The sequence below is a fragment of the Mercenaria mercenaria genome, chromosome 19 (assembly GCF_021730395.1).
Source record: "Mercenaria mercenaria strain notata chromosome 19, MADL_Memer_1, whole genome shotgun sequence".
Taxonomy (NCBI): domain Eukaryota; kingdom Metazoa; phylum Mollusca; class Bivalvia; order Venerida; family Veneridae; genus Mercenaria; species Mercenaria mercenaria.
This window is the reverse complement of record NC_069379.1, coordinates 45,173,427-45,200,955: the sequence shown is the minus strand read 5'-3', so window position 1 is coordinate 45,200,955 and position 27,529 is coordinate 45,173,427. Positions and strand designations below refer to the sequence as shown.

At 37.1% G+C, this 27,529-nt stretch overlaps 1 protein-coding gene across 1 annotated transcript; it reads right to left on the bottom strand.

Moving 5' to 3' along the window:
- Positions 1–405: 405 nt before the first annotated feature.
- On the bottom strand, positions 406–27,144 carry LOC123542640 (ras-related protein Rab-27A-like). The gene is made up of 7 exons (XM_053530820.1): positions 27,106–27,144; positions 18,072–18,180; positions 10,876–10,947; positions 9,585–9,691; positions 5,871–5,956; positions 4,807–5,034; positions 406–3,459 (listed from the first exon to the last, which is right to left on the bottom strand). The coding sequence occupies exons 3-7, from the start codon at positions 10,937–10,939 to the stop codon at positions 3,276–3,278; spliced, it is 669 nt and encodes a 222-aa protein (XP_053386795.1). The 5' UTR covers positions 10,940–10,947; positions 18,072–18,180; positions 27,106–27,144; the 3' UTR covers positions 406–3,275.
- Between the last annotated feature and the right edge of the window lie 385 nt (positions 27,145–27,529).

The window sequence follows — 27,529 nt, the reverse complement described above, 5'->3', positions numbered from 1 at the left end:
CTCACATTCGGATTTAATAAATTCAATATGTAAATATACTAATGTATGATCCTCTACATGTAAAAGTATGAATATTTTAACCTAAAGAAATCAACAGTAAGTATAAACTCTGCCAAAATATCCCACTTATGTCAAAGGTCAAGATTTCTACAGATCATGTTACACATTTCTTCTCATGTAAGAGTACTGTTTACCCTTACTGTAATTGCTTTATATGAGCCGCGCCATGAGAAAACCAACATAGTGGGTTTGCGACCAGCATGGATCCAGACCAGCCTGCGCATCTGCGCAGTCTGGTCAGGATCCATGCTGTCCGCTAACAGTTTCTCCAATTTCAATAGGCTTTAAAAGCGAACAGCATGGATCCTACCTAGACTGCGTGGATGTGCAGGCTGGTCTGGATCCATGCTGGTCACAAAGCCACTATGTTGGTTTTCCCATGACACGGCTCATATATTTATTTTTTTTACAAAATGTAAGTGAAGTATTTAGAACCCAGTCATATGATTCAACATGGGGAAAGTTTGTTTTCAAAACTTAGATTTGGCACATGAAATTTTTTTTTTTTATAAATTATAAGAATCTTTCAACAGTTTAAGGTGCGATGAATGAAAATATCTAACTCGATGGTAACTGTTAAGACAGCAATGAGGCTCTGCCGAGTTACTTCAAAACACTAACATGAGAACCAGACATCTCCCTCTGCTACCTCAACTAGTGATATATTCTTTTCCTTGCATACCATTTTCTTCAATTTACAGAAGAAATAAAGTAAAACATTTAAAATGCTTTTTTTAAGCACTATTTTATTATAAAAGTCTTTGAAAATTATGCATTCATTCATAAATTACAGCAGGCAAGTCATCCTACATCTCGGAGTGAAAGATGAGTTTTTCTAGCACCAGTAAAAACATGGGAAAAATCCTGTCTGGCATGTAAAAAAAATGTTTGTTCTCATGTACACAACCTATAAATAGCTTTTCTTATATCAACACAACATACGGAATTTTTAAAAAAAAAATATCTAAAATAACTGCTAAATTTTACAAACTTTACAGTAAAGCCCTGTTCACTGCAAGTCACAAGGAATGTAAATATAACTGTTTATCAAGGATTTCAAGCCATGCAAACACAGAAATATATGAAAATAGACAGGGACTTTGCAGGGTGCTGGAGCAAGTGGTACATGTATTTTAATTGTATGAAATCAAATTATTTTCATCAGGCCTGATCATTACTGCCAATATCACTTATTTATTTAGGCCTGCAGAAACATAAGGTATTTAACATGTTCCTCCTTTACACCAACTTACAACAGAAGTCATTATACATTAAATACTGTGAAATCATTAATATTCGTGGGGGACTAATTTTCGTGGATTTCGTGGTTAAGTCAATCCACGAAATTAAATCCCATCGAACAAGTAAAATTACCATTCAGTTTATGTTCAAAAGTTGAATTTCACAAATTCATATCCCCACGAAATTGCCGTGTTGACCAAAACAACAAAATTTCATGCCTACGAATTTAAATGATTTTACAGTATGCAGAATTTAACAATTTGAAATACTTGCAGTTTTACAAACACCAATCTCACAACATCAAGGCTGAGTATTCTTAACAACAGAGAAGCCTAGATTTCAAAATGTGTATACATACATGTATACACATACAGTCATACAGAAAAATTCCCATTTATTTGTATTTATATGTTCAAAAACTGAAATCCACAAATTCATATCCCCATAACTAAAACCACAAAATTTAATGCCCATGAAATTAAATGATTTTACAGCATGATATTTCAAACCATCGCATAAATGTACAAAGTTTTAAACTTCGAAATTTCGCTTTACGTGATTTATTTATTTTTAAATGCAAAAGACGTATTTAGAAAACTACAGACTAAAAATCCTACAATGTATGCACGCCTGTACAACAATGAAATAATCTCGATTTTATAACAAAAACTTTTCACAACAGTAATGAATCACAGTTATGGACAAAAAATATCATTTCTTACTGAAACAATTACTGTGTCAATTATTTTATTTGGTTATTCAGGTTTTACCATGAAGGCAAAGGGGTTCCAAATATCCCAAATTCTTAAGCAGTTGCTATGACAGCTTAAATCTGAACTGTAATGTAGCATGCAGAAGCTAAGATTTTCTAGCTAAATTTTATACAAATTGGTTCTTGCAGGCAAAAGCAACCATTAAAGACATATCAACAATATAAATTTAAAATGCCATGGCCCCTCTGACTATACTAGTTCAAGTACTAAGAACATAATTTGTTCCTAAAAGCTAAACAATTCCATTCTTTACCTCTATGAATCACATAAAGGTGAATAAAACAGCATGCCCACTCATTTTTAAAGTTAAGGGTACATGTACCCCCTGCTTTTGCAAAATAGGGGTACACTTCAAAATCTGGGGGTACACTACATGGTAGATCTGAAATTTTTCTATTTAACTACTGAAATTTGTATATACATGTTTTTTTTTCATGCAGAACTCTCGTGGGTGGGGTATAACAGACGAGATAATTTTAGAAAATTTAAAATGTTTTTCCAAAGTTAAGATAGGAAATTTTGAATCATAGGACCCCTCCCAATATTATACTAAATATAAATAAGTTTTCAGCACGGTTCATGTATTCCCGATTTCGTGGACGGAACATGACTTGTCCGAAATAACATACAGTCAACTGAAGACTGATAAAAATCGCCAATCAATAATAAATGCCCAAACTATTACAGATATGCAATGTGTATCAAAATTGCAGTTAAATATCCAAAAATAAAATACTGTTGACCTTTTGTTGAGTTTATAAAAGCTAAAATGCCTTTTAAATCCATACTTTTTTGCACACGACCCATGTGACGTCTGACTAAAACACTTACGAAACCCCTCTATGCGGCTGACAATTACGCCGAGAATTCGGTGATGGAAACGAAATTATCACGTCCCTGGACCGGATCTGCGTTTAAGACTGTACCAAACAATTGGCAAGTGCATGATGAAATAAACAGCGATTTGCCAGCTGAACAGGAGTTCCGAATCTCTGCGTGCATGTACCCCCAACAAGTGATTTTTATGCGTGCATTTGATATTTTGTGCGTGATTCACGTACTGCAGTGCGTGAATGGGCATGCTGATAAAAACTACCTTCCTTTAACTAAACTAATATCTATGGTCCTTTTTTTCGTTTCTCTAAAGTTTTGTAGGCGTTGTCTATAAATAGTAACATATAAACTAAAAATAACAACCAATCAGCAGCCACAGCCTCCTTCACCTCCAGCTTCATCCATTTCATATCTACTTTTATTTTTAGATCCAGGAAAAATGGACTTGTCTACAGAACGTTCCATTCGCAACATGACCATGTCCAAGAGACATTCTATTGCCTTGGCAACATTCTGGCCATTTGCTGCACTTGTTTCAAAATAAGGCAATCTGAAAAAAAAATCAATAATTTTTGTAACATTTCACATAAATTCATTTTGAAATTCAATAAGGCAGGAGCTTTATGTAAAAAATATTTGCACGCCTCTTGCCACCAGAACTCTGTTTGATGCACACATCTTTTCAGTCTCAAGCTTGTTTCCTGACCCTGATATTTAACCTAGCTAATAACCCCAAAAGCAATACTGACTACAGACAAAAAATCTATTGTCTGTGATTTTTTCAATTTATTGTAAGAATCTCTCCCATATGGATTAGCAAGTCAAGGTGACTTTCTCGCTGCTACCATTAATCAATTTCAAAGTAACATTTCAAAATTGCATATTTTCATTATACAAATTCATATTAAATGTATTCAATTTTTAACAAAATTCCACTCTCGGATGTTTTTAATCATAGGAAAAACACCTACAAATTTTCAGCTATATAAATTATTTTTAAACAGATTATAGCAACTTTTATTTCAAGAGGTTTCAAGTTCACAATTCAGACTGAAAACTTAAATTGTGTTTGATGTATTAAGTCACGCCTACACAATATTTAGGTCCTATGGCAACTTTCCAGCTTTAATTATAAAGAATGAACCAGGATATCCCTCACAGATTTATTTTATCAATGTGTAGACATACTGGTAGAATCAATGACCTTCCGAAATCCAGCTATAAGGCTTTTTTAAAAGAAATTATAATACATCCCTAAATTGCTTGTTACATTTCCAACACAATGGCAGAGGGGTGCATGAAATCAGCAAAATTAAACACATGTATAATTATAGAGACCTAAGGATTACAGCACTGATGAATATAGGCCCCTGGTATGCTACGTCTGTTAAATGAATGACTGCTATCCACACTCAATTAAAAGTCCTTAGCGCACTTAGCCTGTGAAATGAGTAACCACTACCTTATATTTTTGCTTATAAGATGCATTAATAGGAGTCATATTTCAAGTTCAAAGTGTGTGGAGCATTAATATGAGCCGTGCCATGAGAAAACCAACATAGTGGCTTTTCAATCAGCATGGATCCAGACCAGCCTGCGCATTCGCGCAGTCTGGTCAGGATCCGTGCTGTTCGCTAACAGTTTCTCTAATTCCAATAGGCTTTGAAAGCAAATAGCATGGATCTTGACCAGACTGCTCGGATGCGCAGACTGGTCTGGATCCATGCTGGTCGCAGAGCCACTATGTTGGTTTTCTCATGGTACGGCTCAATATTATAAGCATGTACTACATGGGCATTAAAGAGAATTAAAAGATAAAGAAACCTGAGATTGCATGTCCGATGGTGGGTGCGTCTCATAAGCGAGGACGTCTTATAAGCGAATATATGGTACTCACCCATGTTTTTCTGCCATCTCCCTGGCTCTTTGTTCGCTGATTTGTCGTTGATCTTCTAGATCAACCTTATTGCCACATAAAACAATATCAGGATTCTCGCAGTATGCGTGTGTCTGAAGTTGCGTCAACCAGTTGCGTATATTCATAAATGACTGTTCACTTGTCAGATCAAACAAGAGTAGAAATCCCATTGCGTCTCGGAAAAATGCAGTAGTTAAACTCCTAAACCTGTGAACATTACAAGGTTAGTTTAGCAGAGAATCAATATATACCTTTTTCAACAGTATTTTCTTTATATCAATTATACTGTAAAAGCATATATTTTCGTTGCATCAAAATTTCTGTATTCGAAATTTGGAGTATGTTTGCGAGGTTTAATATTCGCAAAATTGTAAAAGAGGTATCCTACTTGAATCTGAATTAAACTAATGGTGAATATTTACACGAGTATTAATTTTTGTGAGATGTAGGGTCGAGCGAATGTAACAAAATTAAACCCTCACAAAATTTCTGCTTTTACAGTAGATATATTGTTGATCAGTCAGTTTGGCCCTCCGGACAATGTTCACAAAGTGCTTCTATGGGAAAATCAGACTTTTGATTACATTTCCATAGCAGGTAAGGGTTAATACACAGGATACCGTTATAATGGTTACCTGGCATTTTTCTAGGCATCCTGGATAGATGACATTTTTAACGTAACACCTGTTAAATGAGCACGCAGAACTACCTTTAAGTTATATTAATACATGCATATCAGAAATTACACATGGGGGGCATTAATGAGGAAATATACAGTAACAAGAATCTCTCTTTAGCTTTTCACCATATCTTAAAGTACACTGTATAATGAGCAAGTCCTTTGCCGTATATTTTCTCTTATAAGTCGCCTTATTAGAAGACATATTATATCAGGTTTAAAGGGTTGGGAACATCTTAAAGCATCTTAAGAAAAAGAAACCCCCAATTGTATGTCCTATGTCAGGGTACGTCTTATTGTAAGTGAGTGTATCTTATAAGCAAAAATATACAGTATCAGAAATGTTCAGAAACAGCTGAGTTACCTCTCTTGACCAGCAGTATCCCACAATTGTAGATGTATTCTTTGACTTCTTCCTAGCGTACCATCAGTACCAGGTGCTCTATGTACCTGTCAATGTAAATAACCATTGTTAATTGCCTTCTAATTTTGTTTGTTTTTATTGGTTTTAACATCACATCGACACAAGTATGGCTTCCTCATATGAAGAATTCAATGCCCCCAGTGAGGCTCGAACCCACAACGGTGAGGGGCAAGTGATCTGAAGTCATCTCCAAATTTTAGCTTACAATACAGTACAAGTGTTACGAAGAGCAAAAACAAGTGGTCATTATAGCAATGTTGTCATTTTTCACAAGCAATCGTTAACCACAGGTATAACCATATCTTCATTCATTTCAACTAAGATGATGGTTTTTTCTAAGTTTACTTTGTGAGCCTTCTTGGAAGAACGGGCATTAGTACAATCTGAGAACCCACTCTAATGATCCCAGCAGAACTTGCCTCAGTATCTTCTCACTCGTATGGCCTAAACCTTATTCATTACTTAGACATCCCAAGATATCCATAGCAACTGATTCAAACTGAAATCCCAAAACATTATGAAAACCATGGTATCATGCTCACTACTGATTTGATTCTGTGGAATGCTTGTGAAAGTTTTGTTTGACAATCAAAGCTGGCAACAGGCTTAAAAGACAACTTTACAGTTCAACCTGTTATTGCAGCCACCTGCATTCAGCAGACACTTACCTTTAAAAGCCAGTCTACATACTTCTAAAACTGACAGTCTGTTCTTATATCAGCGTGTCTTATTAAGCAACCACCTGTCTTAAGCAACCACCTGACTTAAGCAACCACCTGTCTTAAGCAGCCATCTGTCTTAAGCAACCACCTGCCTTAAGCAACCATCTGTCTTAAGCAACCACCTGTCTTAAGCAGCCATCTGTCTTAAGCAACCCCATGTCTTAAGCAGCCATCTGTCTTAAGCAACCCCATGTCTTAAGCAGCCATCTGTCTTAAGCAACCATCTGTCTTAAGCAACCATCTGTCTTAAGCAGCCATCTGTCTTAAGCAACCACCTGTCTTAAGCATAAGCAACCACCTGTCTTAAGCAACCCCTGTCTTAAGCAACCACCTGTCTTAAGCAACCACCTGTCTTAAGAAACCCCTGTCTTAAGCAACCATCTGTCTTAAGCAGCCAGTGTACTACTCCCTTGACTGGCTGGTTAATACAGGTTTGACTGCAGTGAATTATGGCATGAGAAGAGAACACTGAGGTCCTGTGACCTGCAAAAATTGCCAAGTACTCTTTATAATTATTCAGGATTGTCTGTATTTAATAATATCTATATTAATTTGGAAATAAGTCCTTTGTACAGACAAGTCAAATATCAAACTTGAATACTAATTTTACTACTGACCATTAAATATAGAGTACACATTTGCAAACATATACAGACCATAATGTCACCATTTACTTCTCCAATTAACGGCTTTTATCATTTATTTAGAAAGATATTAATCACAATTTGTAAATGTCAAGCACAAAATTATATTCTTTACTGCAAAATCATTAAATTTTGTTGGTCTGAAATTTTGTGGTTTTGATTAAAACTTCTGTTTTGTGAGAATATAAATTTGTGTCTTTTGACTTTTGAAGATAAAATGAAACAAAAATTTTAATACTTTTTAGTTTTTCTTTCATATAAACAAAGCTGGATTTTACCATGTATTGTTTTGTCAATTAAAACATGTTACGCAAAATGACCTACTTTTGGCTATTCCAGTCTACTCCCTCGTATTTAAAACCATATTTATCAATAAAATCACATTGCTAAGCGCCAAGGGAAGACACGCGTCCATTTACCCCTAAAAAGAATTCTAGATTAGCACCCACTCCTGGTGTAATTCGAACCTGTTAGAATGGAAATAGATTTTAGTTTTGCGTGCTTTGTTGGATAATAAAACATGTTTTTCGTTCAGATGCTTCATAATTAATCACTCAGGCCTTCAGTCTTTGTGATTAGATCACTCTGCATCTAAACTCAAAACCTTGTTTTATTTGCCAACAAAGCACGCAAATCTAAAACCTATTCCCCCACAAATATTAATGATTAAACAGTATGTGAAACTATTGTAATTTGCTTCTAATTACACAAATGGTAATCAATACAGAGCACATTCACTTGGGACTAATAGTACAAACTATGGTGACTAAAATTCAACTGAACACATTGTCAGTTGGTTTGCATTATAGGGCAGGCTACTGATGCAATGGGCCTCCGCGGCTAAGACAGGTAAAAGTTACTGACTTTGTATTACTTGTCTCTCACAGATGTTGGTTCGCGCCTCACTCAGGGAATTGAATTAATCAAGTGAGGAAGCCATCCAGCTGGCTTATATAGAAGGTTGGTGGCTCTACCTATGTGACATCATGACGAAATAATGCATGGAGGGTCACCTCTCCACGAAAGCTAGAATGTCGCCACATGACCTATAATTGTGTTGGTGTGAGTCAAACCCAACAAAATCAAATCAAAAGCACTGATGCATGGTTCATACCAAGGTTACTAGTTCCTAACATTCAGTGGAGTGCAGAAACAGAAGTACATCAGTATCAACAGACTTGACTGGAATTTTTATGCCCCTATCCCCACAGTGGGAGGCATGCAGTAGTAGAATTGTTTATCTGTTGATTTCTGATTGTAAACTGAAGAAAACTTAAGCATACAAGCGTCAACCTTCATAGGATGATTGTTTTTGGTCTGTAGATGACCCAAATTTTTTGGCGGTCAGTAGGTCAAGGGTTAAGGATGCAGTGACCTTGGGACTGAAAACAGCTTCCAATCGATAACTGTAGAATGCTTTGGCCTACAGGCATCAAACTTCATAGGATGACTGCCTGTGATCAGTAGGTGACCCTACTGTTTTGGGTGTCACTTGGTCAAAAGTCAAGGCTGCAGTGACATGGAGACTGAAAATAGCTTCCAATTGCGAAATGAAGAATGCTTTGGCTTATATGTGTCAAACTCTATAGAAGATCACCTGTTGTCAGTTGATAACCCTATTGTTTTTTGGGTAAGCTGGTGAAAGGACAAAGGTCATAGTGATAACAAGAGGCCATCATGGAGCGGCATGCGTGTTTTACGAACAGATCTTGTTTCTTGTCATGTAGAAAGCCTATTCCACCTGAGTCACTTAAATGCAACCAGACTACAACTCAAAGTGAAAATCCTCAAATAAGTGTTCCATCAGTCCTACTTGGTTATAACATTTTTTTTCTAACAATATTTTGAGCACAGAAAAAGTTTTACTTGTTTATTGATATTTATTTTTGTGGACTGGCTCAGAAGGAAAATTCACAAAACTTAATCCCCAACAAATCGTCACCTCATTGCAAGAAGTGGATAACTGCATTGACTTAAAGAAGGACTTATTCACTTTTTGCGCTAAGGTGATGAAATATTAATGACTTAACAGTATGCAGTTGGTCACTCAAGAGCTTTGTAGCTCATGTTGCCTGTTGTTAAGTAAAACTTGCCTTTACCTTATTGAACCAAAAATATCATTTCAGGCATCTGGGTAGAACCAAACTGAATGACTTTGAACCACAAGCTATTTCGATATCTTCCCCCGCATAAGGACCTGAGTGGGTTTGACCCCATAGGGTTGATGGGTAAACGATACAAAGTTAGCAGCCATATAATGAACCTTGTAAACTAGTTATACAACTTACCACACGTTTTTCTCTGAAGTCGATCCCGACTGTCGAGATAAATTTACCTGTGAACACATTATCTGTATACTGATATAACATGGAAGTTTTCCCAACACCTGAATCACCTGGAAATAATCAACCATAAAATACGTTTATGTAAGATTAATGACAAGACTAAACCTTTAGCCTGCAGCCAGCAAGTGATTCTGCCTTTGCAACCAGTGCAGACCAGGATCATCCTGCACATCTGTGCAGAATGATCATGGCCCGCACTGTTCGCTATTCAGTCAGTAAATTTTTAGTTAACACCCCTTCGAATAATAAATGGTATAGCCCAAATTGAATGATGGGCCTGTACATTGTAGAAATTTAGCAGGCTAAAGATTAATAGCAATTACAGTTGAATCTGTCTTAGTGGTCACCTGCATCAAACAAGTACTTGCAGTCGTTCAACTAAATTTCCTAAATTCAAAGTGTTGTACAATGGTCATTCATGCATATTCCCACACATTTATGTTATTGTTAGGTTAAATGTCACATTGACAAAATTATAGGTAATATGGCAACCTCCTTGCATTATTTCCTCACGAGCATGCTCCTCTGTAGAACCATCGAACCTCTTTAAGAAGGTTTCCTCATGCCATGAGCGAGGCTCGAACCATCAGTGAGAGGTAAGTGATTCTAAGTCAGCTACCTTAACCACTTAGCCAAGGAGTTCCCTACTCCCAGACATACAACACACAAGTTCTACATCCTACTGCACTACATTCCCTATATACATCTTTGCATTTCAACTGAATTGTTAGTGTTTACAAATTGAGCAGTTTCCATGCAATAGCATGAAAATTGATCATCTTCAAGTGCAAATTACGTACGCAGGAAGTCCAAGCAATTCAGACATACATGTACACCCTATTTTTAATGTAGTTTAGACAGAGACACACAGTAGTTCAGACAAATTAATTCAATTTTACCCAGAAGCTCAGACAGAAAGTCCAACAAAATGAATTCAGACATTTATTTTCTGAGCAGTCTGAACACAAACACGAAGCAGTTCAGATATGGACTTAATTTTCTCTAGCAGTTCAGACATATGGCTGTTTTTACCTTAATTGCAGTTTTTATGACGTTGCTAGTATTTTTCTATACCTCTACCTACAGCAGGGAATTTAGATCATGATCTGCACTGTTTGCAATTCAGTCAGTCAATTTTCAGTGAACACCTCTTCAAATAATAGACGGTATTGCCAAAATTGAATGATGGACCAGTCCATTTTAGAAATATAGCAGGCTAAATGTTAACACTTACCTAGAGCAAGGAATTTGATGAGGTAGTCATAATCACCTGAGCCATGGGTCGGAGATTCCCCCATCTCTAACACTGTAAGAAGAAACATAGATCAACATGAGAAATGGGTTGGAGATTTCCCCATCTCTAACAATGTTTGTTTGTTTGTTTGTTTGTTTTGAGTTTAACGCCGTTTTTCAACAGTATTTCAGTCATGTAATGGCGGGCAGTTAACCTAACCAGTGTTCCTGGATTCTGTACCAGTACAAACCTGTTCTCTGCAAGTAACTGCCAACTTCCCCACATGAATCAGAGGTGGAGGACTAATGATATCAGACACAATGTCGTTTATCAAATAGTCACGGAGAACATACGCCCTGCCAGAGGATCGATTGCGCGACCCCGAGATCCGTAGACCAACGCTCTTACCTACTGAGCTAAGCGGGCGGGCTTCTCTAACAATGTAAGTAGAAATATAGATCAACAAGTGAAAATTTTGGTCAGTCTCAGATTGCTCTAATCATGCTAATATTGCTTGGTGAATGTCTATCCAGCTCTTCATATTAAGAATTTGTTTAAAGCTTTTTCTACTTATATCCCAGTCAGCCCCAAAAAAGAAGAAATGTGTGAGTATTTGAATAAATCTGTGCAAGGTATGCACAAGGGTTCTATAGACCAAGTTCGGTGAAAATCCATCACACAGTTCATTAGAAGAAACTGTTTAAAGATGGGGTTTTTTTGTTCAGCAGGCCCTGCCGCCCTAACTGGGATCAAGCAAAGCTATCTGAACAAACTCTACGCCAGGATGCTCCATACAACAAGTCTGGTGTAATTTTGACTGATAGTTTCAGATGAGATGATTAAGTAAAATGCTGACACAGAAAAATGAATGCAGAACACTGGACATCCACCAATAGTATTAGCTAACAGCTGACCCTAAACTAGACATAATTTTATGCTTCATAGTAGCCTGGGAATCCAGTCTGACAATTTCTACCTCCAAATTGGCAATATCAGAAACTCAGTGAATGCCAATTAACACTAATTAGTGCAAATTAAGTCGGATCATAATGCATAGATATTATGTATTATTTCTTCTGAGAAAGCACAAATATTATTAACGGCTTCCCGGGCTGTCAAGGTTCTACAAATACCATGAATGTGATCAGGGTTCAAATGGGTGGTTACCCCTCGTGGGGGGAGGGGGGCGTCTTCCCCATAGAAGCCAGAGCTAGAGGCCCTCACATGGAAAAGTTACGGTAGTGTGGGGTTTTTTTAAACACTGAAAAGACCTGGTTTTGAATCATCTCCCTGCATGTTTACTTTTTGTGATGTTCGTTCATGTGGTTGAAATTTCACGTTGCACGGACGAATGTCTACATAAAATAATTAATCGTTTTATTTTTTAAAAAGTGTGTGACTTGGAATAGTAGGCGTGTGTGCGTGATCTAGGGACGAAATGTGTGTGAAACACGCACAATGTGTGTCTTGACAGATATGATCCTTTATGTTACATGTGAATTCAATAGGCCAGGGAAAACACAGATAATATGATTTGTAATTATGTTAAATTTACATACAACAGTACCGTTTAATTCTTTTTTTCAAATCATTTTTTTTGTGTGCAATGTAACATAGCAACCATAACCATAACCTTGTGCACGATATTAATGCAATAAAAGCAAATAAAAACTAAATATCCCCATTGTTATATAGTCCACTGAAAATGAATGTTTCTAAAGCTACAATATAGTGTCACCAAGACTTAAATAATTATATCAAGTGATTAACTTAAATAAGATGTCACACACTCAATGAAATGGCAGATTTGAAACATTACTGCAGTAATGCTGTACCTCCGCATCACTGGCTTTTCCAGGAAAAAATACTTGCTTGCTTCCAAATTATTGTTTTATTTGGATTTCATGTCATACCAACAAAGTTTAGGTCAAATGGCAACTTCCCAGCTTTCAACACTGGAGGAAGCCTCAGTGTAACCCTCCAGGTAGTTTCTGGAGGAAGCCTCAGTGTAACCCTCCAGGCAGTTTCTGGTATGTGTTCTAAGGGTAGTCTAAATAGAAAGACTTCAGGTAGACCGATTTTACATTCTGATATTTCATGTTGTCTGTCTAGAGGAGGAGATACAATGTATTGACCACTCAAAAAAATATAACGATATTTAATTCTTGAGTACAATTTTTTGGACTATTGTGAGGGGGGAGTTTCAATGGAATATATAAAGCTAGTAAGATGCTTGTCCCACAAACTTTTTGCAGTGGCATTGCAAACCTACCAGCCAAATAACATGACTCCCACCCCCCTAAACCTTGTTTCTTGGTGTAACTAAACTAAAAAATTTATTTGTTACCTGCCCAAAACAAAACAAACACACCTGTGTTTGTTCCAAATAAATCAAACACCAACAAAAAAAAATAACAAGAGGACCATGATGGTCCTGAATCGCTCACCTCTTCCCACATGATCCAGTTTTGAGTATGACGTCGTTTTTTCTATTATTTGACATAGTGACCTAGTTTTTGAGCTCATGTGACCCAGTTTTGAACTTGACCTAGATATTATAAAGATAAAAATTCTGACCAATTTTCATGAAGATCCATTGAAAAATATGGTCTCTAGAGAGGTCAAAAGGTTTTTCTATTATTTGACCTACTGACCTAGTTTTTTAAGGCACGTGACCCAGTTTCAAACTTGACCTAGATATCATCAAGGTGAACATTCTGACCAATTTTCATGAAGATCCATTCAAGGGTATGGCCTCTAGAGAGGTCACAAGGTTTTTCTATTTCAAGACCTACTGACCTAGTTTTTGATCGCAGTTGACCCAGTTTCAAACTTGACCTAGATATCATCAAGATAAACATTCAGACCAACTTTCATACAGATCCCATGAAAAATATGGCCTTTAGAGAGGTCACAACGTTTTTTCATTATTTGACCTACTGACCTACTTTTTGAAGGCACGTGACCCACTTTCGAACCTGACTTAGATATCATCAAGGTGAACATTCTGACCAATTTTTATGAATATCCATTCACAAGTATCGCCTCTAGAGAGGTCACAAGGTTTTTCTATTTTTAGACCTACTGACCTAGTTTTTGACCGCACATGACCCTGTTTCGAATTTGACCTAGATATCATCAAGATAAACATTCAGACCAACTTTCATAATGATCCATTGAAAAATATGGCCTTTAGAGAGGTCACAAGGTTTTTCTATTATTTGACCTACTGACCTAGTTTTTGACGGCACGTGACCCACTTTCAAATTTGACCTAGATATCATCAAGATGAACATTCAGACCAACTTTCATACAGATCCCATGGAAAATATGGCCTCTAGTTAGGTCACAAGGTTTCTCTATTATTTGACCTACTGACCTAGTTTTTGATGGCACGTGACCCACTTCCAAACTTGACTTAGATATCATCAAGGTGAACATAATGACAAATTTTCATGAAGATTTCATGAAATATATGGCCTCTAGAGAGGTCACAAGGTTTTTCTATTTTTAGACCTACTGACCTAGTTTTTGAACGCACGTGACCCAGTTTCGAACTTGACCTAGATATCATCAGGATGACCATTCAGACCAACTTTCACACAGATCCCATGAAAAATATGGCCTTTAGAGAGGTCACAAGGTTTTTCTATTATTTGACCAACTGACCTAGTTTTTGATGGCACGTGACCCAGTTTCGAACTTGACCTAGATATCATCAAGGTGAATGTTCTGACCAATTTTCATGAAGATCTTGTGAAATATATGGCCTCTAGAAAGGTCACAAGGTTTTTCTATTTTTAGACCTACTGACCTAGTTTTTGATGGCACGTGACCCAGTTTCGAACTTGACCTAGATATCATCAAGGTAAACGTTCTGACCAATTTTCATGAAGATCTTTTGAAATATATGGCCTCTAGAAAGGTCACAAGGTTTTTCTATTTTTAGACCTACTGACCTAGTTTTTGATGGCACGTGACCCAGTTTCGAACTTGACCTAGAAATCATCAAGATGAACATTCAGACCAACTTTCATACAGATCCCATGAAAAATATGGCCTTTAGAGAGGTCACAAGGTTTTTCTATTATTTGACCTACTGACCTAGTTTTTGAAGGCACGTGACCCAATTTCGAACTTGACCTAGATATCATCAAGGTGAACGTTCTGACCAACTTTCATGAAGATCTTGTGAAATATATGGCCTCTAGAGAGGTCACAAGGTTTTTCTATTTTTAGACCTACTGACCTAGTTTTTGACCGCACGTGACCCAGTTTCGAACTTGACCTAGATATCATCAAGATGAACATTCTGACCAATTTTCATGAAGATCCATTGAAAATTATGGCCTCTAGAGAGGTCACAAGGTTTTTCTATTTTTAGACCTACTGACCTAGTTTTTGACGGCACGTGACCCAGTTTCGAACTTGACCTAGATATCATCAAGATGAACATTCTGACCAACTTTCATAAAGATCCCATGAAAAATGTGACCTCTAGAGTGGTCACAAGCAAAAGTTTACGGACTGACGGACGCACGCACGGACGGACGGACGGACGACGGACACCGCGCGATCACAAAAGCTCACCTTGTCACTTTGTGACAGGTGAGCTAAAAACAAAAATTGGATTTTTCATCAAAACGAAACCTGGGTGAAACACTGATCACTTACCCGATACTGAACCTAAATAAGCCATGTCTGCTAGTAAATAATTTAATGAGAACGTAGGTTAATGACTACCAGTGTTTAAAAATTTAGCTGAAACTTCAAAATCTAAGGTGGTAAAGCTAATAATTATCTGAGCCTCGCCATGAGAAAACCAACATAGTTTGCGACCAAATGGATCCAGACCAGCCTGCACATTCGCGCAAGCTGGTCAGGATCCATGCTGTTTGCTTTTAAAGCCTACGTACTGCAATTAGAGAAACCGTTCGCGAACAGCATGGATCCTGACCAGACTGTGCGGATGCTGGTTGCAACCCACTATGTTGGTTTTCTCATGACATAGATCATCTCAACATGAGAATTAAAGACCATCAAAACTGGATGTCTGTTTTTGAAAAAATTGAAACATACATCATCTTCCCATGCATTTGTATGATTTTAATCTGGTCTATATTTCAATTCAAGGTATGAATTGCAAAATTATATAATTATATAAAAATATGACTTACAGTGTATTCTTTCTGTGGCAAATACTTAAGTGTACATAGAAATAAAATTGTTTGTTTCCAGTATCCCAACCTACCCTAAATTTTTGGCTCAACCCTAAATACTTTTATCGCCTTGAAGAAGTTTTTTTTCAACTGCACTTTTTATACATGGTCAGTGGTGTTAGAAATCAACTCAATGATGCTCTAAAAGCATACCCCCCTTCACTGTATTCATTTTTTTTTTGCACAAAAACAATTTCCCACTTAATAAAACAAGAGGACCAAAATGGTCCTGAATCGCTCACCGCTCCCACCATGACCCAGTTTCGAGTATGACGTCGTTTTTTCTATTATTTAACATAGTGACCTAGTTTTTGAGCTCATGTGACCCAGTTTTGAACTTGACCTACACATCATCAAGATAAAAATTCTGACCAATTTTCATGAAGATCCATTGAAAAATATGGCCTCTAGAGAGGTCAAAATATTTTTCTAATCTTAGACCTACTGACCTAATTTTTGACCGCAGTTGACCCAGTTTCAAACTTGACCTAGATATCATCAAGATGAACATTCAGACCAACTTTCATCAGATCCCATGAAAAGTATGGCCTCTAGAGAGGTCACAGGGTTTTTCTATTATTTGACCTACTGACCTAGTTTTTGACGGCACGTGACCCAGTTTCAAACTTGACCTAGATAGAAGGTGAACATTCTGACCAATTTTCATGAAGATCCATTCAAGGGTACGGCCTCTAGAGAGATCACAAGGTTTTTCTATTTTAAGACCTACTGACCTAGTTTTTGATCACAGTTGACCCAATTTCAAACCTGACCTATATATCATCAAGATAAACATTCAGACCAATTTTCATACAGATCCCATGAAAAATATGACCTCTAGAGAGGTCACAAGGTTTTTTCATTATTTGACCTACTGACCTAGTTTTTGAAGACACGTGACCCACTTTCGAACTTGACCTAGATATCATCAAGATGAACATTCTGACCAATTTTTATGAAGATCCATTCACAAGTATGGCCTCTAGAGAGGTCACAAGGTTTTTCTATTTTTAGACCTACTGACCTAGTTTTTGATGGCACGTGACCCAGTTTCGAACTTGACCTAGATATCATCAAGGTAAACATTCTGACCAATTTTCATGAAGATCATGTAAAATATATGGCCTCTAGAGAGGTCACAAGGTTTTTCTATTTTTAGACCTACTGACCTAGTTTTTCACCGCACGTGACCCAGTTTCGAACTTGACCTAGATATCATCAAGGTGAACATTCTGATCAATTTTCATGCAGATCCAATGAAAAATACGGCCTCTACAGAGGTCAAAAGGTTTTTCTATTATTTGAACTACTGACCTAGTTTTGGACCGGACATGACCCAGTTTCGAACTTTACCTAGATTTCATCAAGATGAACATTCTGACCAATTTTCATGCAGATCCCATGAAAAATATGACCTCCAGAGAGGTCACAAGGATTTTCTATTATTTGACCTACTGACCTAGTTTTTGATGGCACGTAAACCAGTTTCGAACTTGACCTAGATATCATCAAGGTGAACATTCAGACCAACTTGCATGAAGATCTTGTGAAAAATATGGCCTCTAGAGAGGTCACAAGGTTTTCTATTTTTAGACCTACTGACCTAGTTTTTGATGGCACGTGACCCAGTTTCAAACTTGACCTAGATATCATCAAGGTGAACATTCTGACCAACTTTCATAAAGATCCCATTAAAAATGTGACCTCTAGAGTGGTCACAAGCAAAAGTTTACGCACGCACGGACGAAGCGCGATCACAAATATTTTTATTGAACAGTACACTTGAATATATATATATATATAAATCTACCAACCACCCACATATTCTTTTAATTCAAAATGAAATTATTTTTTTTGTATTCAAACCGTCGAAATTGTAAATATGCAATATTTATGGTTAAAAGCACACTGAAAATGTACATGTAGGCAGATTTTTCTCAAAACTATCATACTGGTCGTTATTATTAAATAACTTACATTTAGCTAGTGTAATAACGGTCAACTGAAAACTGATACAGTTGTACTGCTGCCTTCAAATATTTCGTAAATCCAGCCGGTACACTTCTCTCACATTTCTAGCTGTCAACTGTAATAGGAAAATTAATTATATATGCCTGTCATAAATCCCGTCTTTTTCCAGTTAATTAGGAAATTATTTAACTAGCAGCCTGGCTGCAGCCAAAATTGAGTGGCAGTGTTGTGTGTGGAGGCAGGGTAGTCTAAAATGACTTCAGATGTGTGTAAAATTTAAATATATAGTTTAAAAACATTAAATACATCAGTGAAAACCAACAAAGACATTTAATCCTACCTGTAACCAATTTATATTTTCTGCCTTTAAATATGAAGTCAAATGATTGTTAATTCCGCCAGAAATGCACACTAACATGCATTCAGTAAGGTAACACAGGTTATTAACATACCAGTAACTCAATTAAAGAAAAGATGATCCAGGATACAAAGAGATAACCTGATACCAGGATCTTATTTTTTGTACCGATACGATTTTTAATTCAAAATTAAACTTCACAGGAATCTTTAAGGTAATGCATTTAGTCTGAAACCTTCAAAATGATCTATTTATCTTTTCTGCACTGAAATTGTTAAATAAATAGCACAGATTGGGCCATAATTAAAAAATTGTTTGTTTGCCGTAATGCGACCCAAGGTTATCTGTATGGGTAGGTAAGTAAGATTTTTTTTTGCATATTATCATATATAGGAAAAAAGTTTGGTTGCAGCGATTTTCACAGGGATGTTGTGTTACTGCAAACAAATAATTTTTAATGATAGCCTTGTTATAAAAAACATTGCACTAGTTTATATTCTACACATACCACAGCTCAGCAAAATGTAATCAGTATGCTATTTAAACCAAATGGTGGCAAATGGAAATTTTGCCATTCTTCAAAAGTTTAACTTTCAGACTTTCAATGGTGAAAACAGGTCCAGCACAATATCAATTAACAAGAAATTAAGGGAGTGGTCAGCCAAAATGTAAATATTACACAACTAAATCTAAAGTGGTTCAGACTGTGTGGGGCAGATGTGAATTTAAGCTATTTGACCTTTGACCTCCAAGTGTGACCTCGATCTTGGATCTAGGGATCAAGCTTGTGCTCTCTGCAGGTACTACATCATCATGAGATTAGGCCTAAATAAAAAATTCTTTGTTTCCGGTAACATGCTCCTTTTTTTATTAAGGGAGACCTTTCGGAAATTATTTCTGTGTCAAAAAATGAATACAAGTATGGGGGTTATGCCTTTAGAGCATCAGTAAGTTGATTTCTAACATCACTGACCATGTTTAAAGCATGAAAAGTGCAGTTTTGCAACTTTTTGTCAAAAAGTTGAAAAAATTATTCTCCAAGGCCATAAAAACATTTAGGGTCGGGCCAAAAATTTAGGGTAGGTCGGGATACCGGAAACAAACAATTTTTTTTTACCCCTTAACAAGAGCTGTCACAGAAGACAGGACGCTCGACTTTTTTGATGTTGGATAGTGAAACTGGGTACATCTGAGGATTCCAATGGTGGATGAAGATATTGCACAATAGCTTGAGTCTGTGTCAAAATATTAAGAAATAAGACAGGTAAAGATAAAGTGTATCAAAATACCATGTAAGTATGATTCTAAGCAAAAAGGGGGCATAATTCATATAATATTTGTGCAAGAGTTATGCACCTTGTGTCATATGATGCGGGTGATGATGTGGAACAACTACTTCTAATAACTGAGATATGGTGAATATGCATCAAAATTAACATAACATTCTTAGTAAAAAGTGCGCATACTTCATGAAAAATTTGTCCAGAGTTATGCACCTTGTGTCATATGATGTGGGTGGTATGGTAAAACAACTATTTTAAGTTTGCATCAAATCCATTTAGTAATAAGTCAGATATTTAGTGAAAGTGCACCAAATTAACCTGAAATTCTAAGTATAAAGGGGTCATAATTCATGAAATATTGGTGCCAGAGTTATGACCCTTGAGCCATATGATGCGGGTGATGATGAGGAACAACTATTTTAAGTTTGAATCAAATCCATTAAGTATTAATAACTGAAATAAAGTGAAAGTGCATCAAAACTTTAACCTAAAAGTCTAAGTAAAAACGGGGGATAATTTATGAAATATTGATGCAAGAGTTATGACCCTTGTGCCATATGATGTGGGTGATGATAAGGAACAATTATTTTAAGTTTGAAGCAAATCCATCAAGTTAGAACAAAGATAATGAGAAATTGCATCAAAACTTTAACCAAAGTGCAGACGCGGAAGGACACAGAGGCCAACGCCAGCTCGAGTAGGATAACTCTCCATACTTTGTATAATCAAGCTAAAAACAAATGCGGGCAACTGCAAGTTTTATGAAAATCTTCCCAGCAATTAAAAAGATACACCACCAACGACCTCGCCAAAGGCTTAGACAACAATGAACACATTGTTGCAGGGATCGAATTTAATGGTCGCTAACTCGCAAATTTCGAGTTAAAAAAAATGCGAGCAGAAAATCATGGCACTCAAATTGTTTTCGCTATCACGTTCAAAAATCGGAGAATTCACTCAAACTGTCCTTTTCCCTTTAAAAACTCCTTTTGGGCAGTTAATTTACCGATAAACACGCGACAGCTTCTAGACGCTTGTCGGCGTTGTCGCTTTATACAAAAGTAATTATCGGATAGATATGTAAGCGTCTAGGCAATATTTGTTTTCATTTTGGACGTCTGTAATTTGCAAAGTTCTGCAAAAATGGAGAGGAAAATATTAACATGTTTCTTGGTGCAAAAAGGTCCGCGGAGCTCAAAAATGCTAGCAACACTACCCGCAGTGACCTGAGAAAAACTTAAAACATCAACGTCCAGCCAAAAGTCCAAAGAATCACTGAATACTTTGGTTTGCATCGTACTTTAAAAATCAGGAAGTCCCAAGCCTGTCAGGACCGTGAACTTTTATATGAAACCAAACAACAACAAAACAACTTAAATTTAGCACGTAAACAGCTTTTAAATAATTGCTAGTGGAACCCATCATTTTGCTAGTGGAAAAAAATGGCACTAGCAAAAATTTGCTAGTTGGAAAAAAAAGTTAAATTCGATCACTGTGTTGTTATCCTATTAGACTTTTCCAAAGCCTTTGATAAAGAGCCCCACTCTTAACATCCATGCCTGGATTGAAGACTTTCTGTCGTCCAGAACTCAACAAGTTGTCCTCCTGGGCACTTGTTCCTCTATCTCTCCTGTCACTTCTGGCGTCCCACCGGGCAGTGTTCTTTGGCCACTACTCTTTCTGGCCTATATAAATGACCTACTTTCCAAGGTCAAATCCAGCACCGGTCTATTTGCCGATGATTCCAAGCTGTACAAGAACATTTGGTCTCAGGATGACACACACCAGCTTCAAGCAGATCTTGACAGTCTCAGTACTTGGGAGATGGACTGGCAGATGGACTTCAATCCAGAAAAGTGTGAAGTCATCCACATAACAAAGAAGAGAAACCCTATCATCACAACCTATAGTCTACATGGAACAAACCTGAAAACTACACCTAGTGCAAAGTATCTTGGCGTTACTCTCTCAAACAAACTCTCCTGGAAAAAAAAAACACGTCGACAATATCTCCATGACAGCAAACTCGACCATATCTTTTCTGCATAGAAACATCCGTTCCAGCCCAGTCAGTGCTAAAGGCAATGTATACAAGACCTATGTCCGCCCTACTGTGGAACATGCTTCACCTGTCTGAGACTGGTGTCCCTTTCGAAAGTCCTATCTATAAAACTTGAAATGGTTCAGCAAAGAGCTCCTAGATTGTGTTCAACAACTATGCTTGGACTAGTAGTATCACCAGCAAGTTACAAGACCTGAAATGGGACACACTACAACACTGGGGAAACAACCATGTTCTTCAAAATCTTACACAACTTAGTTGACATCACGCCAGACCCACCACTTGTTCCTGCCAGATCCACCTGAGGGCACAACCTATGTTTTGCCAAATCCAAGCTCGCACATCAACCGACAGATTAGTCGAACTAATCTGACGCCTACATTTTGTTTTTATATTGTAACAGGTCAAGCTGTAATGTCACGATGGCTGCAAATGTCAGAAATTAAAAAGCAGCCACTCAGCAACAGTAAGCTTGTCTTAACTGCTGGAATAGCCCATCAGTTGCAGAACAACCAAAATAATCCTTCAGTGTATGGTAATGCAAGACCATGCTCTATATCAATAAGCTACAATGCAGACAAGGCATCCAGTTAATGTTCCTTATCTTGAGAAGGAACACTTAGAATTGGTAAGTCACACTTGACTGAGCAACTGACCTTAAAAGCTGTTGTCATTACAAGCTGGCAATCAAACTCCATGACCTCAGAAATAACCTCTGACGTTAAAATTATTTTTTCCTAATTGAGGCATTTACTCACTGACTGAACAAGCTCTGTGGATAACATACTGCTAAACCAGAGGATGGAAAAGTGGCTTTGTTGAAACATGCCAAACATCCTATTTGTCACAAAAGTTAACATATGTCGTTACCTTCAAATGCATGGTCAATTTATGTGAAAACAAACCCCATTGCGACCCTCTAATTCAGTAATTGTGCGCAACAAATTCACGCAAGTTAACATATGTCATTACCTTCAAATGCATGGTAAATATTTATGTGAAAACAAACCCCATTGCGACCCTCTAATTCAGTAATTGTGCGCAACAAATTCACACATTAAATGGTACACTAAATCTGGACACGAACTGACGAACTGACCGGGTCAATGTGTACAGCCAATGTTTCTTAATGCTATATTTACTCAATTGAACGTGGTAACAGATTTACTTTGTTGTTGGATTTAACAACTTATGTTAGCATCAATACTTTGGAAATAGCAAACTTGACACATTTTTAGGCAGCAGAAAACAACATGTTCTTTTTCAAAATTTTAGCTTTTTGTATTTTGGTACCTTGGTGCAAAATGTAAAGCCCCTGGGAGCGCTTAAATAGAGGGATACGGAATGTCAATAAGGTAGAATGGTCCTGTCCTTGTGTCTGATCCTGAGGTTTAACACACTGATGACAAATATTTAAAGGAAGTGGCTATTCTTATGGTCCCGTAGGAATAGCCTCGCAGGCTATTCTTACAGCTCTCCCATAAGAACAGTGAAAAGCCCACCGATGGCTAGTCCTACTGCTCTCCCATACAAAATATAAACAAGAGGACCATGATGGTCCTGAATCGCTCACCTATCTCCACATGCCCCAGTGTTCAACTGAGTATGACATCATTATTTCTATTATATGACACAGTGACCTAGTTTTTGAGCACATGTGACCTAGATATCATCAAGATAAAAAATTCTGACCAATTTTCATGAAGATCCATTGAAAAACATGGCCTCTAGAGAGGTCACAAGGTTTTTCTATTATTTGACCTAATGACCTAGTTTTTGAAGGCACGTGACCCACTTTTAAACTTGACCTAGATATCATCAAGGTGAACATTCTCACCAATTTTCATGAAGATCTCGTGAAAAATATGGCATCTAGAGAGGTCACAAGGTTTTTCTATTTTTCGACCTACTGACCTAGTTTTTGACCGCACATGACCCAGTTACGAACCTGACCTAGATATCATCAAGCTGAACATTCTCACCAATTTTCATGAAGATCCATTGAGAAATATGGCCTCTAGAGAGGTCACAAGGTTTTTTCTATTTTTAGACCTACTGACCTAGTTTTTGACCCACATGACCCAGTTTGAATCTGACTTAGATATCATCAAGATGAACATTCTGACCAATATTCATGAAGATCTCATGAAAAAAATGGCCTCTAGAGAGGTCACAAGGTTTTCTATTTTTAGATCTACTGACTAGTTTTTAACCCCACGTGACCCAGTTTTGAACTTGACCTAGATATCTTCAAGGTAAACATTCTGACCAATTTTCATGAAGATCCATTGAAAAATATCGCCTCTAGAGAGGTCACAAGGTTTTCCTATTTTTAGACCTACTGACCTAGTTTTTGACCGCACATGACCCAGTTTCGAACTCGACCTAGATATTGTCAAGGTGAACATTCTGACCAATTTTCATGAAGATCCATTGAGAAATATGGCCACTAAGAGGTCACAAGTTTTCTATTTTAGATCTACTGACCTAGTTTTTTGACCCCACATGACCCAGTTTCAAACTTGACCTAGATATCATCAAGATGAACATTCTGACCAATTTTCATGAAGATGCATTGAGAAATATGGCCTCTAGAGAGGTCACAAGGTTTTTCTATTTTTAGACCTATGACCTAGTTTTTGACCTACGTGACCAGTTTCGAACTTGACCTAGATATCATCAAGATATACATTCTGACCAATATTCATGAAAATCTCATGAAAAATATGGCCTCTAGAGAGGTCACAAGGTTTTTCTATTTTTAGACCTACTGACCTAGTTTTTGACCCCACGTGACCCAGTTTCGAACTTGATCTAGATATCATCAAGGTGAACATTCTGACCAATTTTCATGAAGATCTTGTGAAATACATGGCCTCTAGAGAGGTCACAAGGTTTTTCTATTTTTAGACCTAATGACCTAGTTTTTGATGGCATGTGACCCAGTTTCGAACTTGACCTAGATATCATCAAGATGAACATTCTGACCAACTTTCATAAAGATCCCATGAAAAATGTGACCTCTAGAGTGGTCACAAGCAAAAGTTTACGGACGCACGGACGGACGACGGACACCGCGCGATCACAAAAGCTCACCTTGTCACTTTGTGACAGGTGAGCTAAAAACCCAAAGGTGGTTATTCCTACGGCAGTTTTGAGTTACACATCATACTGAATTTATTGGACTAATATAATTTAACCCAACTTTATTACATCCATTTGTCACATAAACAAACAATTTTAACGCACTGAATTTATCGTAAGTGTAAAATGCTTATTTAACAGAAATTTGTATTCTAAATTAATCGGAAAAAAACCATATATATTACATGCACATGTTTCACAACAGTACAAATCTCTTACCACTCTAAACATGTTTATTGCGCTGTAACAGGGTTCGAATTTAAGCTCGCATACTCGCGAAATGCGAGTGCAAATTTCAAACTGCGAGGTGAGATTTCAGACACCAGCATTTTTTTGCGAGTGAAAATTTTTGGCCGAATAATGTGCATTTCTAACGGTCGTCTCGATCTTACACTGTTCTTTCTTTAACAACTCGCGGTCATTGCAGCGCATTGTCATTTGCAGAACGAATTTCGGAGCACTCTTTCATCTTTCATCGTAAACGGAAGTTTACACTCTATATATGTCCTGTGCGCATGTTTTTTCAACTGCTGACAAGTACCTGCGCTAATTTTGATGACGTTTACCGCATCCGGTGGGTTTTTTGGTAATCTGTAATAAGTTACTATTTACATAGCGCAGATACGATTGGCTTGACTCGTCACGTGGATGTTTGTGTTAATGTTGTAATAAAGTGACAAGTCGCGGAAAATGCAAGTTGTTTTTTCATTTAGCAAGTTAAAAAAAATACCACTTGCGAAAAAATGCAAGTAGAAAATATGGCTAAATTCGAACCCTGTGTAATTTAGTTTTATTGTTTTCGTTTGTCACATATCAGCTTGACATGTTTGCATCAATTCAGACCTGACATTTCATTTCTGACTAAGTGTGATTCAGGGCTTTTCATCCTTATATAACAGAGGCCTATAAAAGGCCTCTTCCCAATCCAAAAATATACAACTTTTTCCCAACTGTGGCAGAGATATTTCCCAAAATGCAAGGTAAATTTTCCCCAAATCATGCAACAGATGGTTAAGATTTTGTTTACATTTAATATTTCCAGAGGAAGCGTTTGTCTGGCATCGATTTTTTGTCCCACATGCGTACAATAACCTAACAGCCCACAGAACCAGCTGTGACACAATGCCAGTCTATAATACATTATGTTCCATGGCCTGGATTTTAGTCCATGTTTCAGGGGAGATAAATTTGCTTCCTCTTTCGATGTTTACTTCCGGTTGATAATTTTTCCCAAAATGGGCAATTATCGCACATAAATTTCCCAATTTGAAAGGCCAATGCCTCTTTCCAAATTCCTGATGAAAAGCTCTGTGATTGCATGCCATTCCGAAATCGGTTGAAAATATATCAGTTGAATGACTTCAGTACAATGAATTGTAATACAAAACTGCTGTAGGAATAACCACGTGCGGACTTTTCACTATTCTTACAGAAGAGTTGTAAGTGTAGCAGTGTGTATATAATGTATATAATTTGTCTATGATATCGATTGTCCGATTAGCTCAGTTGGTAGAGCATCTGACTTGCAAGCAGAAGGTCGCAGGTTCGAGTCCTGTATCGGGCTGCACATTTCCGCTCCTATTACATTGGTGCCGTGAGTGTGGTGGCTAGCCTTGGAATCCTAGAGCTAGGGTGAAGCAATGGCTGGGTTAGTCAAAAGAATCTGAGTTTGTCTTTGAAAAAAAGGAGGGAGGAATGTAGCAGTGTGTATATAATGTATATAATTTGTCTATGATATCGATTGTCCGATTAGCTCAGTTGGTAGAGCATCTGACTTGCAAGCAGAAGGTCGCAGGTTCGAGTCCTGTATCGGGCTGCACATTTCCGCTCCTATTACATAAGAATAGCCTGCAAGGCTTTTCCTACAGGACCCCTTCCATATTTAAAGCAGACATTACAACCAAAATCTTACAAGGTGATCATTATATATTTACATAGATGTGCCCTAGAAGGGACTTTTGCTATGCTTTAACTTGTATTTCTTTTAAATGTGTCTATATAGGCTCCAACACCTGACAGTGCCACAGCCTGTTGCCCCACCCACAACAGCACAAAAACAACTTCATTAATATATGCACAAATGCAGTATAGGCTTAAACATGACTTGTAACGGAGGTGTAATGCATAAAAAATACTGCATAAAATATAAACATTGATACAGCAATCTTAAAGTATAAAAACAAGAGACAATACCGTTAGATTCTGTAAACAAGTTGTTGTTGTGATCTTCAGCGATTGGATAATTCTCATTCCCCGTTCCGTACCGTACCGTACATCACATGTTTAATTGCGTATAGGCTGAACACAACTAAATCCAGCTGTTCTTTATTTCATATAAAATCCACTCACTTTCTAACGGTTTTTCGACATTTTCTAGCATATCAGATTTTCAGAGACTTATATTCCCATAAACAACTAGATCGCTACTTTAGAAAAACAAAAAGAAAAGGGGGTGTTAACTTTTATATAAGAAAACTACAGTTCGTTAAATACAACCCGCTGAATTTACTACTTTTCGCTTCTTTTAATTTCTCTTTTCGTGACATTAATTCTTACGCCGCCATTTTATCTAGCATGCAATAGGAACAGCCGATTTCATTAGAATGCAAAGTGATAC

Excerpts from the sequence above, each read along its gene's own strand:
- LOC123542640 (XM_053530820.1), bottom strand. The coding sequence starts at position 10,939 with ATGGGGGAATCTCCGACCCATGGCTCAGGTGATTATGACTACCTCATC. Across the intron at positions 5,035-5,870 it reads GATACTGCTGGTCAAGAGAG|GTTTAGGAGTTTAACTACTG; the intron begins GTAACTCAGCTG and ends TAATGTTCACAG. Across the intron at positions 3,460-4,806 it reads GAGATGGCAGAAAAACATGG|ATTGCCTTATTTTGAAACAA; the intron begins GTGAGTACCATA and ends TTTTTTTTTCAG.